Here is a 16,695-nt window from a genome sequence, read left to right on the forward strand (position 1 = left end):
GACTAAACACCAAAGTGCACGGAACGCTGTTACCTGCCCACTGCAGTGGTACCTTTTTATCTACTTGCATTTGCATGCTTTCGAACTGCAAGGTTGGCAGGAGCTGGGGCGGAGCAACGGGAACTCACCCCGTTGTGCAGATTCGAACTGGCAACCTTTTGATCAACCAGCCCAGCAGCACAGCAGTTTAAACCACTGTGCCACCTGAAGTCCCCCCATTGAAGATACTGCTGTTCAAATTAATAGAAACCATGAAAATGTTGAATGTGACTTTAGCATAATGTGCTAAATATCAGAGGAACACACCTATGGTAAGTTGAAAAACAATTGAAATCACGAGATTGACTGTGGCACTTAAACAGGCCTGGTGAGCACATTTTGAAAGTTGAGAATTTGTCCTGGTTACAAACATAAGATGACTGCTGTAGTCATAAAAGACAAGTAAGCTTCCCAGAGGAATCATGGGAAATTAATGGAATCAGCTGGAATCAATGGTGGCAACAGGGAAGAGGCTTCCCTCTTCAGAGCAATTCCTGCTGTCAGTGTTTATGCACATGTGTGTGTATGTGTGAGAGAGAGAGGGAGGGAGGGAGAGGTGGGTAGAATATCTTGATGCACACCAAGTAAGGTGTCTGGAGGCATATTAGTATCTGCAGGAATCACATTACCTATTCCTGAACTAGAATTAGAGATCACAAAACTAGTTTTATAGCTCAGATTAGTGAAGGCCAGTCAGTGCAACATAGGCCACATCCAGTCCCATTCTGATATTGGGTAATCTCCTCCCCACATGTCAGTGCCTCAGGTATGTCCCTGTGGTTATTTTTGCTTTGGCCTTGAAAATGCTTCAAGTGGCCCATACTATGTATTGAAGAATAGCTAAGGACATAGAGTATTGTGATAAACAAGCTCACTTATTTCCTAAGATTTAAGAGCAGGGGATAGAGCAAATGTTTTAATTTATAATTAGAATTCATGTTTTTTTTCTCTTGCCTTTTGCAGCAGATATAGGAGATGAGTTTGTTACCGTGCTTACAGAACTTCTCTTTGAACTACACGTTGCTGCTACTCCTGATAAACTTAATAAGGTAAGTGACTTTGCTTACTAGCTGATCTAAGATACCACCTTTTATTCCTAGTTCTCTGAACAAGTTTAGTGCTGTAGCTGAGGGCATATCAATTGAAAAGGCGCATCAGGCAGCAGAAAGCAGTGGTATAATTGCAGCTTTGGTAAAATTGTAGCAATAGCTAGAAAGAACTGTGGTGAGGAATATACACCAAACCTTCCTGGCCAACACTTAGGGAGCTACCTGAGCACCAGTAAATATTTTCATTTATTGTTTATATCCAAAAAGAGCAGATTTCCTGGAATAATAGATGGTGTTAGCTGTGCTTTTCATGGGAAGTATCTTATGTTACTTGACAGGTACAGAATTGGCCAGTAGTGGAATGAAAAACAATATTTTCAAAATCATCCAGAAATTAGCAACAACACTAATTTGCTGCATAGGGCAATCAATGGAGCTCACAAAAAGGACCTCCTTCACTGACTGGCTCCATTCTGGAAATGAGTGTTGCTACAAGATTCTGAAGTTATTTTTGGATCTCCTCATTCCTGCAGCATTTGGCTCTGCATTCAGGAAAGAACCAGAAGTTGTACAAGGTTCTGCTTCAAATCTGTAATATCTGAGGAATATTAGTTATATTATGACCTCAGCTGCTGATTTTTGAGGTCCAGAATGACTTTGTCTAGTAAACCCAAACTCTGTATGCACATTATGTGAGTCATAACTATTGGGGAAACTGAGCAAGAACAGAAGTGCATGTGGGAAGCGGAGGACATGCAAAACGGGAGCGAAGTAGAAAGAAAATACCATTGCACAAGCACTTAGCAGAAGTGTTTATGCAGTACTATGGCAGGAAGGACCCATAGCACGTTTCATGCTTACATGAGGCTTCTGCTTTCAGTGAAGATAACAGGTAGCCTCTTTATGCAGGATTCCAGGTGTGCAAGAACATGCCATGTCAATGTTTCCATTACCTCTTGTGATGTTGCTTTTTGCGGTGTGTGTTTTGAAGGCTAGGAAGAAAGCTTATGATTGCTTGGAAGAAGCTAGTCTCCCCACATCTATAGAAAAAGACAGGAGCCCAGCAGAGAAAGTTAAAGAAGATGAAGAAAAACAAGAAGTTAAAGAAGATGAAGAAAAACCTCAAACAGGAGAATCTGAAAACAGAGAAGGGAAAAATAAAACCATAGAGGTGAGGGACATTCAGATTTCTATTTGACTACTTTTTTCCAGACAACAGAAACTAGCCACCAGCATTCTTCTTCCAAACACACCTTTGCATTTCAGTGACCAAGGGGTGTGTCTTTGGGGTGAGTCTGTCTTCACAAAGACTTCCTCCCTCCTTTTCAGCCCTTGTCTGCCTTCACCAATTATTGTATCCTGGAAGATGATAGAAAATGGTTTTTAGTAATATGCAGACTTTGTTTGCCATTGCTTGAAATTTCTTTCCTATGAAGCACAGCTTTATATGTGTAGACTGAAAAAAGTCCCAGCATTCTGTAGCCAGCCATGTTTTTCTGTCTAACATGCAGGGCGTTGCACTCTTAGGTAGGCACTTTGTATCTAAGGCATGTATACTTGAAGATAAAACTTTTCTGTGCTTGTGACTAATATACTGTCATCTAAATATGACCCCAGAGCTTAATGTTTTGTAGGCTGGCTTCAGAGCATAATCAGTACCAACCAATAACATTTCCTCCAGTTCCCTGTGGGGTGAAATTTCCTACAGGGAATTGGGGAAGAGGGAAAATGGAAAAAAAGGGACTTGAGTGAGGGGGGAAGAAAGAGGGACCAGCGAAGAGAAAATAAAAGGGAGCCAAAGGAAGGGAGAGAAAGAGAAGAGAGAGACGCCAAATTCAGTGTTCTAGAGAACATAGAAATTCAGTGTTCTGTGTGCACACACACACAGAAAAGGGCGGAGTGCTCCAAACTCCCCTCTGCGACCCTTTCTGGTAATTTTGTAATTGTTATGTTACAGCAGCACATCATTTCAGGGTGCATAACTGATTATATTTTCTGGACAATGTACTACTTTTCTTGGAATTCAGTGCATCAGTGTTAATTCATAGAATTCTTGCACACAATCTTTGGAACTTCTTTCCAGGAAATCTACCTGCTGTCTATTGAAAGCCTTGCTGAGGTAACAGCCCGTTGCATTGAGCAGCTCCACAAATTAGCAGAATTAATTCTTCACGGACAAGAAGTTGAAAAGCCTGCCTTGGATCAAGCAAAAGTTCTAACAAAGTAAATACTTTTTTTTCTTATTCTTATCATTTCCATGTATAAATACTTAAAGATTCCATGGGCAGTTTAGTAATAGAAAGTAATTTGGGAATTTGCAACTCTGCCAAGAAGAACTGTACTGTTCTATCTTTTTATAATGCCACCAGAATGACTTTGCAGAATAGAGGACGTTGATGTAGATACTGGCATATCTCCTACTAAGTACTTTTATGCTGGTGCATCACATGTTTGAATCATATACCCAAGTCTTATACTGCAATATATAGCTATACTACAAACATTGGTTCTGTGTCTCAAAGAAACCTAGGAATTGTGATTTATGTCCAAAAATTATGTTAGGGACACAGCCTTCTTCACAGAGCTGTATTTTCCAGGATTACTGGAAAAGCCTGTTGAAACATTTTAGGTCTGAAATATGAATATACCCCAAAAATTAAACGTATCCTCCTCTTACACAAACTACCAACCAATGAACTCCTTGCTTGGTATTGTCTTCACTGACTACCAGTGGAGTCAGTGAAGGGTTCATACAGGGGTCTTTCCCAGACCTACCTGGAGAAGTCAGAAAATGCTTTATGCAAAGCTGATGTTCTGCCACAACAGTATTTCTCCTACTGTCAGAATGGTGTTTCCTTAATGTAGTTTCTGTAGCATCTTAGTACGTACGCTTGTGATTTGTTTGTATACCCTTCAGAGTGCAATATCCTTATGAAGATATAACATTTTATATGCAGTGGTTAGAATGGTATCAGTTAATTGCTATCCATCTGTTTTTTAGTGATATGTACTACTCATAGCCAAGAGTATGCTAGAAAAGGTATTAGTAAAATTCCTGTTTTTTTAATAGTTTAACAAGTACGATGTGTAATGAAGTCTCTTCCCTATCAAAGCAATTTTCTGCTGTTTTAACTTCAGTTGGGGTAAGTTGTTGTTTAATTTTGTTAATGCATTTTTAACATCAATGTATCATTCTTGGGAATTGTTCTTCATGAGGCTGCATCTTTTGGTTTTTAATTGATTCCTAGGTGCAACAGAATGTTCCCTTTCCTACTTTTCTGCTACCTGACCACGAGGTGGCACTGTGGTATAAAGCAATAAATAACATAAATACTCAAGTAGAAATAGTATTTTCTTTTGCTTTCCTTAAATATACCACATTTCCCTGCTGTAAAAGAAACCTCACCAAAGTGCTTTTTAAAACCAGAAGGGAAACTGAATGGTCATGACATTGACTAAAGAAATCCATAAACAACCATGAGTAAAGAATTACAAGCATAAAATAAATGCCTCAAGCAGACAAGCTCCTAGTTAAAAAAATGGTAAACAGAGATATTATTCAAAATCCTATTTCCAGATGAAGAACCAAGCATCCAACATATTTCACTACAGAACAAAAACTATAGCAGTGGCCAGGATCTATTTCAACAGCTGTAGCCATGACCTTTATCTTGTTTGTGTGCACAGAGCAGCAGATAAAAGTTTTAGAATTCCATTATCTTCACTAGTTGAGAATACTTATTTCATCCTAGGTGCCTGAGAACAGCCATATTTTGCAATCATCTGCTGCATTTCAAACCAGTATCCCCTTATTCTTGACTCTCAGGACTGTACAGAGATGCTGTTGCTATTACCATTAATCATCAGTGGACTCTTACATTTGAAATAGCTAAACTGGTTAAATGCAGTGCTAAAATCACTGCATATAGGTTAAGTGAAAACTTAAGCATACAAGTCTGTCCCCCATGAAACAGATTCATATAATGGAATTCTCCTATTTTATTTCTTTTGGCACAGTAAAGGCACAAGAAGGTGATTTTAGCGTGACAGCTTTCCCTTCTTCTGAGAGCTGATATTTACCATGTCAGAGCCAAATACAGAGGCTTTCTGGATCTTCTTTCTGACAGAAAGGACCAAAGCAAACTTCCTGCAGCTGCATTTTTTTTCTAGCCAGTGGTCTCCCACTTGATGTTTTCCCTTCCGCTAACCCTCAGTCCTCTGGACAAGGGATGGATTTAGGCAGGCATGGAGTGTAGTGGGAGGATGTGACTGGGAATAGGTGTTCTGAGCCCTGGAAGAAGAACCTGCTCCTGCTACACGCACTGCTGTTCAGCCTTTGAAGACATCCTAGTCACTGCAGAGTGCCCAAGGATCACTAATGGAATAGGGGAAATCCAGTGGAACCCCTTAGGCTCTGAAAAGATGGAGGCAGAAGAGTTTTGCTACAGACCCATGCTGGCATGATTCATCTTAGTCAGGAATCTCTAGTGGGGTGGCCAGAGTCATCACTGCAGCTGCAAGACAAGGCTGAAGCATCCAACAGTCTGCATTTCTGCCCTGCAAGTGAATTCAAGCCAATGAGGCACTTTCTGCCACAATATGTGGACAAACCTTAGCCTGCCCTCTGCCCTTTCAGCTGAATTTGAGCAGGGAGCTTTACCTTGCCTCATTGCAAATACATGGAAGATGGAGAGAGGAAGAAAGGAGGAACAAGAAAGAGAGAAGAGGGGAGGGAGCAAGGGAAGACATAGAGAAGGGAGGGAAAAAGAGAGACCAAGGAGAAAGAATAAATAAAAGAGGAGCCAAAGGAAGAAAGGGTCCAAAGAGAGAAAAAAGCCCAAGAGTGAGAGAGAAACCAGAGTAATACGCATCCAGGTTGTACATTCTTGTGCACACACATAAGGGGGTGTGATTAGGCCCTTACCCCTGCAGTCAGTTGCATAGCAGTCAATCTCTGGTGGTTCCTGGGCACTTTTACAAAATGCCAAAACTGCCCCTGGGTCCAAAAAAGTTGGAGACCCTGAGGTAAATGGTGTTGCAGCTAGAGGTACTTCCAGCCAGGAGAAACCAAGGCGGTAATGGCAAAGCAGCCTGTAGCTTCCTTCCCTGCATTTCCTGTTCTCAGAATGCTTTCCTTCCCAAATCAGGAGAACCAGGAGTCTCATGCAAGCGTGTTGTTTACTTCCTGGTGAGGGCAATTATGATGTTAGTCCTGCCTTTCTGACTGTTGCTTCTTACCCTTCTGCCCTTTTTCTTGCCTTACTTATGGAGCTGAACAAATGGCTCATAATGTGTTGAACCTATTTGATAGGTTGGGCATTACAAGGCATAAATAGCAAGTCAGTGGCCATTTTTACCCTACTTTGGAATTTGTAAGGATGAAGGATGATTTGAAATGCAAACATAATACTCTAACAATATGAGAGTGTACTCAAACTATATCTTCATGAATCAAAACTAGATGAGCTAAAATGCTCCTATGATTATTGTACCATGGCAAAGACAGATTATTTAGGACTTATTTAACTTCCACGATAATTTACAGGATGATGCTAAGTAAACAGGTGAGGCCAGGGTTGAGAAAAGGAAAAGTTCAGCTAAAACAGAAAGCAGGGAAATGTAATTAGCTGAAACTTGAACTAACCAACACTAGCTCAAGTATGAATTTGTGGTGTCAACAAAATCAGGATTAAGCCAGGGCTTCAATTGAATTTCATGCATGGGATATCCCCAGAAACCATGTGATGTGAAGCAGTAAAAATGATCAAAAGGTTAATTTCAATGTAAAAGTTTCAATGTGCTTAATTCCTGTTTGATGATGAAATCTTAAAATGGCTCTTGTGTGCCCATTCCATCTCCCTTGAATCTGTAGGCAACTCTTCAGAGTTCTCTATAAAAGAGCATAATTTAATCATATTGCTTTCACTTTGAATAATTTATGCTGCTGGCAACTTACAGGAATTTGTCTATTTTTGCATTTTCTTAGCATGTCTTATCATATTTCTCTGAGGCAATCTCGATAAATATTTATATCAAGCAAAAAAAAAATCAGCATGAAATATTAATCTGATCCAGCTTTAGAACTAGGCATTTTACATGACTCTTAGTTTTGACCTTGATGCCTTTGCATTTTGGCTTTGCTCAATTCAACTACTTAGAATTTAAAAGGGATTCAGTTTGGACTTGCTATATGACTCCATAGCAGACAAGTCCACATAGCTGAGCTATGAAGGTGAATGTTGGAAGGGAATGGCAGAAGCTTTAGTTGAACCTTGTGCACTTCATTTCAATGAGCCTTCAGAAGCGAATTTTTTTGTGATCTAGCTATGCAAATAGAGTGAAAAAGTCTAGTAACCCACTTTTAACAAATGCACATATATTATGTATTTGGATATCAGTACCTTAATGCAAAATGTGAAGCAAATGGAGAGCATTCAATGCTATTCAAAGCAATGGTCTTTCTGTATACGTAATTAGGTATGTGGCTGAGGCCAAATTTGCTTTTTTTAAATTAAAGATGTCGCTGGCCCTAATGAATGAATAGCTACAAGAGGATCATGTGAACCAGACACTTGGTTGATTTAGATCAGATTAGGTGCCCCAGATTAATAGCATTTCCACATAACTGCTAAGCAATTCAGACATTGAATAACTGTATAGTAACTCAGTTGCTATAAGTTAGAAGTTATTGCAAAACAGCATATATCTTTCATCCTTATTGCTATAGAATCCTGTTTGCAGTAAGCATGGATTATATTGATCAATATTATTTAATAGGCAATCATTTCTTCACATTTCAATAGTTTATGCTGAAGTAAACAAGGAAATTGATTTTTTTTAAAACTGTCTTTGAAGCAATTCGGTTTTTATTGTCTCATGGCTGTCTTACTAACTTTCTCATTATAATTCCTCATCTTCAGGAATGATGATGGTAATATTTACAATGCACATGATGCTTATAGAGTTATGATAGAAAGGTACATTCTTGTCACAGATAGAGATGTGAAATTTCTAGAAATGTTGAAGCCATGGGGGGGTGACTTTTTTGTGGGGGGGATCTGAAAATAAAATTTTTAGCACTTTTTACAAATTCAAAAGTCATGTTGCCTGGTGCTTTTGAGCTGTTATGGACTTCCGCCCCCATTATCCTCATGCAGCATAGCCACTGGTCAGGAATTCTGGGAGTTGTAGGTCAAACTTCTCTAGGGCACCAAGTTGGGGAAGACTACTTTGGAAACATACACACACACACACACACACACTTCTATTACATATAAACACTTGTTTGATAATGAGATTCTTAAAATTAAAACTATTAGAAAAGAAACTCACAAGAAATATGTATTTATTGTCTGAATAAACTATACTTTTAAATTTATTGTACCAAACACAATACTTTTATGAGCGAGCAAGCCATATATAATATATTTAGGTTCCTGTTTTATGTCTAAGTAGAGGGAACTTCAGCAAGGATTTGCTGAAACATCTGAATCATCCTAGAAGCCAGAGAGTAACAGGAAGAACTGAAGAATGATAAGTAATTTCTATATGTGAGGAAATTCAGGGAAATTGTTAAACGCATCCATAATGTGGGTGGAGTATAAGGAAATAAGGTCTGATGGAAAATCTTTTGAGACTTTTTTTAGCTAGGAAAGACTTGACTTACTTATTAGGAATTGTGAGTAACTGTACTTAATTTAAGGACCTTTAAGTAGTCACAGCTCATTAAATATCATGAGGGGTGACATTTTATTCTCATTTGTAAACAATTTCCATTAATAAATATCTTACTTTTTGTTCATTTTGAAAGGTTGTCTGGTGGTGCCATCAGTCCCATGCCTACCCCATCAGAACCAAGCTAATGAGTTTATTTTTGACAAAAGGTTTATTGTAGCAGTAGCAGGTCGAAGTTTTTTAGTTGAAGCAGCATTGCCTAGTGGTGAGGTTTAATTGGGAACTTTATTAAAAACTGTAGTATTGAGTTCCATAGACCCAAGTCTCAAAGTTATCTTTAAAATGCCCTTTTTCTTCCATATGGTAACTCTAAGCACATGCCAACTATGAGATGAATCATCCTAACAGTGTAGTCCTGTGGCCTCTAGACACAGTCTGGGTGGCCAAAGGATTTTTAGCAGCCCACTTGCAACATTAGAATATGCTGCAAGGTGAAAGCTGGGACTCCATACTCAGGGAATCCATGTCCAACACTCCTGCAGCCAGCGGAGAAAGAACCCACTGGCAACCTCAGAGGTGGGACTTTGAGGGCAAGGACGGGAGGAGAAAGGTACTATCATGATACAAAGTGTATGGCAGAATCAATGAAAGCGGACTTAGGGAACCTGTGGCTGTTCAAATATTGTTGAACTCCTGCTCCTATCATCCTGGCCATTATATCTAAGGGCACAACCCTTTCTGGTTCCACCCATTAGACCGAAGTCTCTGATCCTGGAGGTGTCTGAGTAGCCAGACCCCACTTGACTGGTTATCTGCATGTCAGGAGGAACAATGGAAACAAGTTTTGCCTTTCTGTTCTCCTTGCTTTACATTTCCCTCTAGGGGGCCTCTGAGACTGGAAAGGTTTTGCATATCCTAACTTTTTCCTCCCCAACCACTGGAATGTCTCTGCTTTGACTTCTACAAATTTCTCCGAGGCTGCTCTCTCAGGACTATGGTGCATTCCACAGCCACTGTGAAGGGCAAGGCGGAAGGATCTTGGAGCCCTTCTCTCAGAATTGTACAGGTGTCTATGACTTTGGGAGAGGATACCAGATTGCACCCTAACTTGTGTCTAAGTCCAGCTGAAATCAATGAATTTCAGCTGGAGTTAAGTTGCTCTGAATCCTTTGCTGTCTTCAAGGCATCACTAGCATATTCTTACTCCCTTTAAGGAAGTGGTCTTCAGCGTTAATGAAAATTACTTTTTATATTTGGTTTTGCTCATCTGTGTGCTTTATTGATACAATACAATATCAGTATTCCAGAACTAGGATATTACTAAAGCAAAGAAATAATCAGATTAGCTTTTCTCAGTGTTGCCCTAGCATTAAAACTTGTCCATGTTTTCATTTGGGCAGAGTGACAAAAAAGCCGAAGTTCTCAACCCAATGGTCAATGGTGTGCTATTAGAGGTAAGTTTACAGCCCCTTTACATTAGGAACCACTTGGCTATTATTGCCAAATGAAGGTATGTGAGCATTTATTTCCCCCATGAAAACCAATATAGTGCAACAGATGTAACTGTAATTATACACCATTTCATATGCAACCTCATTTCATGTCTTAATTTGTTTTTTGCAAGAGATTAGCAATAGCAGTCTAGCTATATTTTGTAAGGTTTTTTAGTAACATTTTTAAGGAGGAAGTGAAAAGCCTCACCTTACCTTATGTTATTGACTTGGCCAAATGACTTTCAGTTACTCTTTCTTGCTTGTCACACAATGTCTAGGAACAGACCCCAATAATGTTCCCAATAAGCAAAGATAGTTTTTCCTTTATCTGAACAATTATCTTAAGCCTTTTAACTTAGAAATGCTAACTATACTTGCTGTCCTTTCATGGTTGTGGACATCCTGGTAATTTCAATTGAGTTTTCGTGTTGGAAAAGCGTGCAGTAGAGTTTAAGTCTCGCTCAGATTAGTCTCAGTACTCCTCTTCCTGTGATATGGGCAAAGTTATATTGACTTACCTTGTAGAATTGTGCTAAGAATTACAAGAAGATAATAAGTGCTTTGAGCACCTGAAAGCAATATACAAATACTAAGCTAATATCAGGGTTATATGAGCTTACCAAGCCGTGAAATTTGATAGTCTTCATGAACATAGTATTGATTATTCAGTCTATTGCAGTAAACCTCAGTGTTTCTTTCAGCAAGCATAAAATATATTGGTTTCACAAACACACGCACATGCATGTTGAAACATCTGAGCACATATGTCCAGCACTCTTGTACTAATCTGATTGCCTAGTCACATGTGCATGTTTGAAAAACATCAGCAAATGCTGCATTTCTTGAAGTGATTCCAGTCTTTGGTGTTGTCCCTCATTCAGAAGCAGGTTCCAGTGATTTCAAGATATGTGGGACTGAAGAGTCAATGATGTATGCTACATGCTACTTTATTAACACATTTTCTTTGTTCATCAGGGCTGTAACAGCACCACTTACATCCAAGATGCTTTCCAGTTATTGCTTCCAGTTCTCCAGGTCTCCCATATCCAGACAACTTGTTTGAAAGTACAGCAGTGACCACCTTGCATGAGCCTATTCTCTTGGTTGCGTGCGAAATTCAAAAATATGTCCAATGCCAATAGGCTATCAAAGAGTCTTTTAAGGGACACTAAATGCAATTTTGCACATACGATACTGAATAACACTTTTCTATTTAGTTAACTATTTAAACACATTATTCTATTATAGGGGGAGGATTCATAATTCTTGCATCATATGGTAAAACATGTCTAGGTCAGTTTCATTGATTGACATTGGTTTTGGCCATTGTTGTACTAAATAACATGCATCCCATTCTGAAACATTTGCCTATATGTCTACATTGCCAAAGTGAAATCCATTGCAGTAAAAGCAGTCTGGAACATTTAATTATGATTTGGTACTCTCCAAAGTGAGGATTTTCTTGTCACTCCAAGTCTGAGGAATGGGCAGCCAGTAAAGCCAGACCATCAAAAAAATGGACCTCTTTGTGACTGAAGTGCCAGATCCTGTCTAAACTTGGAAGCTAAGCAGAGTCAGCCCTGGTTAGAATCTGGATGGGTGACTTGAGTGTATGATTATTGTTGGAAACTGCCCAGAGAGCTTTGGCTATGGGCAGTATAGAAATGTGGTGGTGGTGGTGAAGGAAGGAAAGGAGATTGGATCATATCCTTATCAGGAGATTGGATCATATCCTTATCATATCCGAGTGGCACAGTCCACCTAGCCCTAGCTTGCTTCAGGTTTTTGCTGTGGGAAACATGGGTGCAACTCCCATGTTTGCTGCCTGAAATGTGATGTTAGCGTCATGTTCCTTGCCAATGAGTATCTTGCCAAACCAATACATGATTTAGGGTAGAAATGCTATTTTCAGTTTAGGGAAAAATTACTTGCAAGCATCATATACTACTTTGCCTGCCATTAATCTCTTTGAATAATGAGCTGTTGGTTTGTTAAAATGCTGTACGTGAAAACACTACAAGCAGGATTTTGCAAAACATCCATTATATTAGGCATATTCCAGGAAATAATCCCCTTTGGTTTTTAGAAGCTCATCTAGGTAGAATGCACAGAGTTAATCCTGTGAGAGAACGACTAGAAGGAATGATGAAAATGGATTGCCTTAACAGAGGTGATCTTTTAACTAAAGGTTGTGCAGGAATATGTTGTAAGCCTTGGGGGATATTTTAAAGAGATGGTAGGAGAATCATTTAAAACAGTAGATTGCTTATTTGAAGCAGCCCTTAGCTGCTGGTTTTGCCAGAAAGCTTAAATTATGCATGTAGTGGGGTAAAGCTTTGTCCTTCAGGAAATGAGTAAGAAAGAAGCTACTAAGTGAAACATGGAGCAAACTGTTCCCATTTGATGCCTGCTTTCATATCACCCTTTGTGAAGCTATATGTGCTGGCAGTGTTTATCTAATGAAAATCAACTAGCTAATTTAAAAGTTTTGTCAGTCTATAGTTGTCTGAAAAATAAAATTCCTGAAATCCACCAATGCAAAACTAAATTATTTAGGTTGCATTCCCGTATAAACTGTTATATAGAACAGGACTCTTTGGGACTTACTTCTGGGCCGTTCTGCAAAGAATTGTGCTGTAAATCATAAACCATTGAATTAGCACTGGTTTTGTCAGACTTCAGCATACCTTCTTCAGTTTCTGTAATGTTCACTTTTAGAACGATGTATCGGAGATCAGAGGTGCCCAAAGACAAAGAGCCAAAGAAATGTCTGGTAGGATCATATGTTCCTTCCACATCCCTCCTTTCATACATGAATTTCATCTGCAAGCCCATCATTTACCACCCAGCTCAGCATTATGTGTGACCATTGCCAATCCCAATTGAATTAACTCACAGGTGCCTCCTAAATTGAGTATAAGCATTAATTGTAATCAAGAATCTCAAATGGACTTTAGAAGCACCTTTGGGTTAGTTTAACTTGTGTTGGTGACAGTTCCATAAAACAGTGAATCCAGGTAGAAGAGATGGTAGGAAGGTGCATGTAGTCCTATAGCAAACTTGGGAAGATAGGAAGTATCCTATACACTGGCCAAGCTGATGTCTATGTTACAGGGGTTCCTTATCCATTACAGCTTTTATTTTGAGCTTTGTGGAAACTATAGATAAGGAAGGAGCCCCACTGACAGGAGTCACCAGCTTCCCAGGCCTACACCAGGTCAGATCATTGGCTCATTTAGCTCAGTATTGTTGACACTAAATGGCAGCTGATCTCCAGCATTTCAGGACTGAATTTTTCCAGCACAGCCTGGAGATTCTGGGAATTCAGCTTGGGACTTGGTGCATATAAAGCATGGGCTCTGTCACACTGTCACATCCTAAGGCTTAACCCCTATTTTTTTTAATGTATGGACTAGACCAAAGCTATCATATGGATAATATGCATATAATTTTGTATGCAGAACATTTTAAAATGGATTTTAAAAATTCCATTTATCTACATAGTTGTGAATTCTGTCCATAGTTTGTGGGAATAATATTTCTTCTCTCTCACATATGCATAGTTTATTCTTTGTAATAATGTAGTTTTTGTAATGATTTGTAGCTTCTGCTAACTCATGAATACTGAAGGACGTGCTCCAGTAAGATAATGCTGAAATACAAGACTTGCTTATTTTTCATGTGTTCTTAAGTTTTCATCCTAAAAAATAGCATTTTTTACTTTCTTTTGTACTAACATTTTATTTTATATCTCACTCTTGCTATTTAGAAGATTCAGAACTGCCTACACCATGTTAGAATATCTTCCATTAGACACTTCCCCAGTGGAACCCCCTTTAAAATTAATGGGTGCAAGGAAGTGCTCTTGCACAACTTCCATTCATTTTTATGAAGATGCTGCCAGGGAGTATCCCAGGAAATTACAGCCTCCTAGAGGTTGACAAAGGACTAAGTTTGCATAATCCAACTAAGCTACCATGGAAATTGTACCTGCGACAATTCACACCTTAAATATGGCACTGTGCCCATGATGATTTATCTAAATTGTGGTTCATGCTGGGCATGATTTGCATAATCCCCACCCAGATGAAGCTTGTTGTGTCATACCATCCCTGCTGTCATGATGTGTTGGAGGGGGAAACAACCTTTCAGTAAAACACGGGTTGTTGTACATTTGTTGTCCTTCAACAAACCATGCTCCCCTAGTTCACATGCCATATTGTTAGTTACTTTCTTTGTGCTAATTAGTCCAGTATAGGGGGCCAGGAAGTACTGAAGTAATAAATGATTGCAGCTCAACTGAGCCACATGTTAGATGTGAATGAGTTGCACAACAGAAAACCATTTATAGACCTACTTTCTGTCTAAATTTGCATAGGATTGCACCTTTACTTGAGTACATTTGAAGAGAAAAATTCTGGAGTAAGTAAATGATGCCAGTAATAGAAAAGAGAGGAAGAGGTCCACTCAAATTTGCACAAGCCATGATTGGAGAAGGAATTAGTTACAGAATAAACCAAATCCAGGAACTCAAGATCCAGTATAGGTGGGAAGAAGAATAATTTCATGCTTAAATAAAGCATGAACAATTTTGCTGCTCATTCTGAGTAACCCCATCAATTTCAGGAATCTATTTGATAAGCCACACTTAGGTTTAGTATATGTGTTTCACAAATGTTATAAAGATGATTCAACTCGCTGCTTTTCTTTATGTTTTGCTTGATTCAAATATGAAGCCTCTCCTTCATGTCTTAAGCCTGCCATGACTAAACCACAGGCAATTTATAAAAAGTACTGAAAAAAAGAAAAAAGAAATTATTTTGGAAAAAAGAATCACTACTTACCCTTAACCCACTGAAACTGACAAGCTGTTTTAAATGGTTAAACTGTTCTAATCGTAATAAAAATTATTGGAAAAATACAGTTTGTTCTTTCTTCCCAACACCCCCTCCGCCCACACACACATGCAGGCACTTTTATTCAATATACTTTCTAGGTGAAGCTTCAGTAGCCATTTCAGTGAATACCAATGGCATTAGAATCTTTGGCACGTGAAGGACCAAAGTAAAACATGTGACTCAGCCAGATAAACATTGCCTACCAACCTTGTATATTCAGAGTTCAATAAACCTCCTATTTTATTAAAAGCTCAATTTAATCTGTTTCTTGTTTGTTGCCTTCCTGGGGCTACAAAAACAGACTGTCCAGCTTGCTGGCAGGCACCCATATGTGACTGATGAAATGTGTTCAGCTTGGTTGGCCACAAGCTGTGCAGACCTGTTAAAGATGATTCGTTTTCAAGATTTATACCCTACCCTATGATCCAAAGATCCTCAAATTGTCTTACAGTAATGGTAGAAATAAAAAAACTCCCATAGTTCCACAAGTAACTCAGCAGCACTTAATCTTCTGGCTTATGGAAGGGGCCCAGTTCTGCTGTCCCTCAGTCCCAGAGCAACTAGCATTTGGAGCAAGTGTATTTTCTGACAGGGAAGCAAATTTCCCTGTCTGGCTGGTCTTCCTACGAGATGGGCAAAACCTCAAACTCCCAGTGGCCCTTAGACTAGGGAAAAGAGGAATTCTACATCTTTCACAGATCAGGTACATGGAGAATATTGGTGCTTTTTGGGTGTACTTACTGTTCAGTGAGGTGGCTGAGAGTTCTTTCTGTTCCCCACTTTCTAAAAACTTTTAAGTATGTATTTTTTTAAATCAACAACAACCATTGCTCCAAGCAGCTGCTACAGTTTAAGTTGTGACCAGAATGTTCCATCTTTCATCATCTTTTATCTAGCATCATTCCTAGGGTTATATTGGCCACATTTTAAACAGAATACCTGGTTTGTTAAGGACAACCAAGCCACTGCTTGAAGAGGCAGCAACTTTTAAGTTAAAAGAGAAAATAATTTAGCCAATGTGTCAAAAGTCCTCCAGTCCCCGAAATGCACCAAACCTACTTAGCAAAATGTCTTAGACCTCTTAAACAGCAGAGCATTACACACTTACCTGAGTGTAAGTCCTAAGTAAACAGATGTTGCATATGTTGCTTGTGTAACCTTGAGAAGTTACTACTACTACTTCACCATACAATGGTGTGCTGTAAGATTAGCCATGAAGCATTCCATTTTAATTTTGATGGCAGTCTGCTCTACTGCTCTCAAAGTAATATAAAAGCTAGAAAAGGACTTGAGAACCTTTTTACAATAATCTCTCCACATGTCTTAATAAGAGACTGTCAAAAATTCAGCCTCCTTTGAAGTTGCTGTAATCTAGCTGTCAAATAGGGAAGGAACTGGGGCCAGAAATGATTTATTTCTGCTACTGTGAACTTCAAAACAATTAAACCACACTTCATTTGGAGTTATCTAAATACAGGAATTGATTCAGAGTTGGTCATACTTAACAATAGACCACTGAAATCAATTAGGTCTAAGTTAATC

At 39.0% G+C, this 16,695-nt stretch overlaps 1 protein-coding gene across 4 annotated transcripts in view; it reads left to right on the top strand.

Moving 5' to 3' along the window:
- The window catches only part of FAM114A1 (family with sequence similarity 114 member A1), a 39,349-nt gene extending 24,181 nt beyond the window's left edge, over window positions 1-15,168 (top strand). For 2 of the 4 annotated variants that reach the window (XM_044418418.1, XM_044418419.1), the window contains exons 9-14: window positions 1,003-1,088; window positions 2,080-2,259; window positions 3,172-3,311; window positions 4,159-4,231; window positions 10,163-10,216; window positions 11,231-15,168. In XM_044418418.1, coding sequence (XP_044274353.1) covers window positions 1,003-1,088; window positions 2,080-2,259; window positions 3,172-3,311; window positions 4,159-4,231; window positions 10,163-10,216; window positions 11,231-11,332 — 635 coding nt within the window. In that variant the 3' untranslated portion in view covers window positions 11,333-15,168. The remainder of the gene's footprint in view (window positions 1-1,002; window positions 1,089-2,079; window positions 2,260-3,171; window positions 3,312-4,158; window positions 4,232-10,162; window positions 10,217-11,230) is intronic. The other 2 variants (XM_044418420.1, XM_044418421.1) reach the window with 1 other exon arrangement.
- The last annotated feature ends 1,527 nt before the right edge of the window (window positions 15,169-16,695 follow it).

The sequence above is a fragment of the Varanus komodoensis genome, unplaced genomic scaffold (genome assembly GCF_004798865.1).
Source record: "Varanus komodoensis strain SLA01 unplaced genomic scaffold, ASM479886v1 scaffold9, whole genome shotgun sequence".
Taxonomy (NCBI): Eukaryota; Metazoa; Chordata; class Lepidosauria; order Squamata; family Varanidae; genus Varanus; species Varanus komodoensis.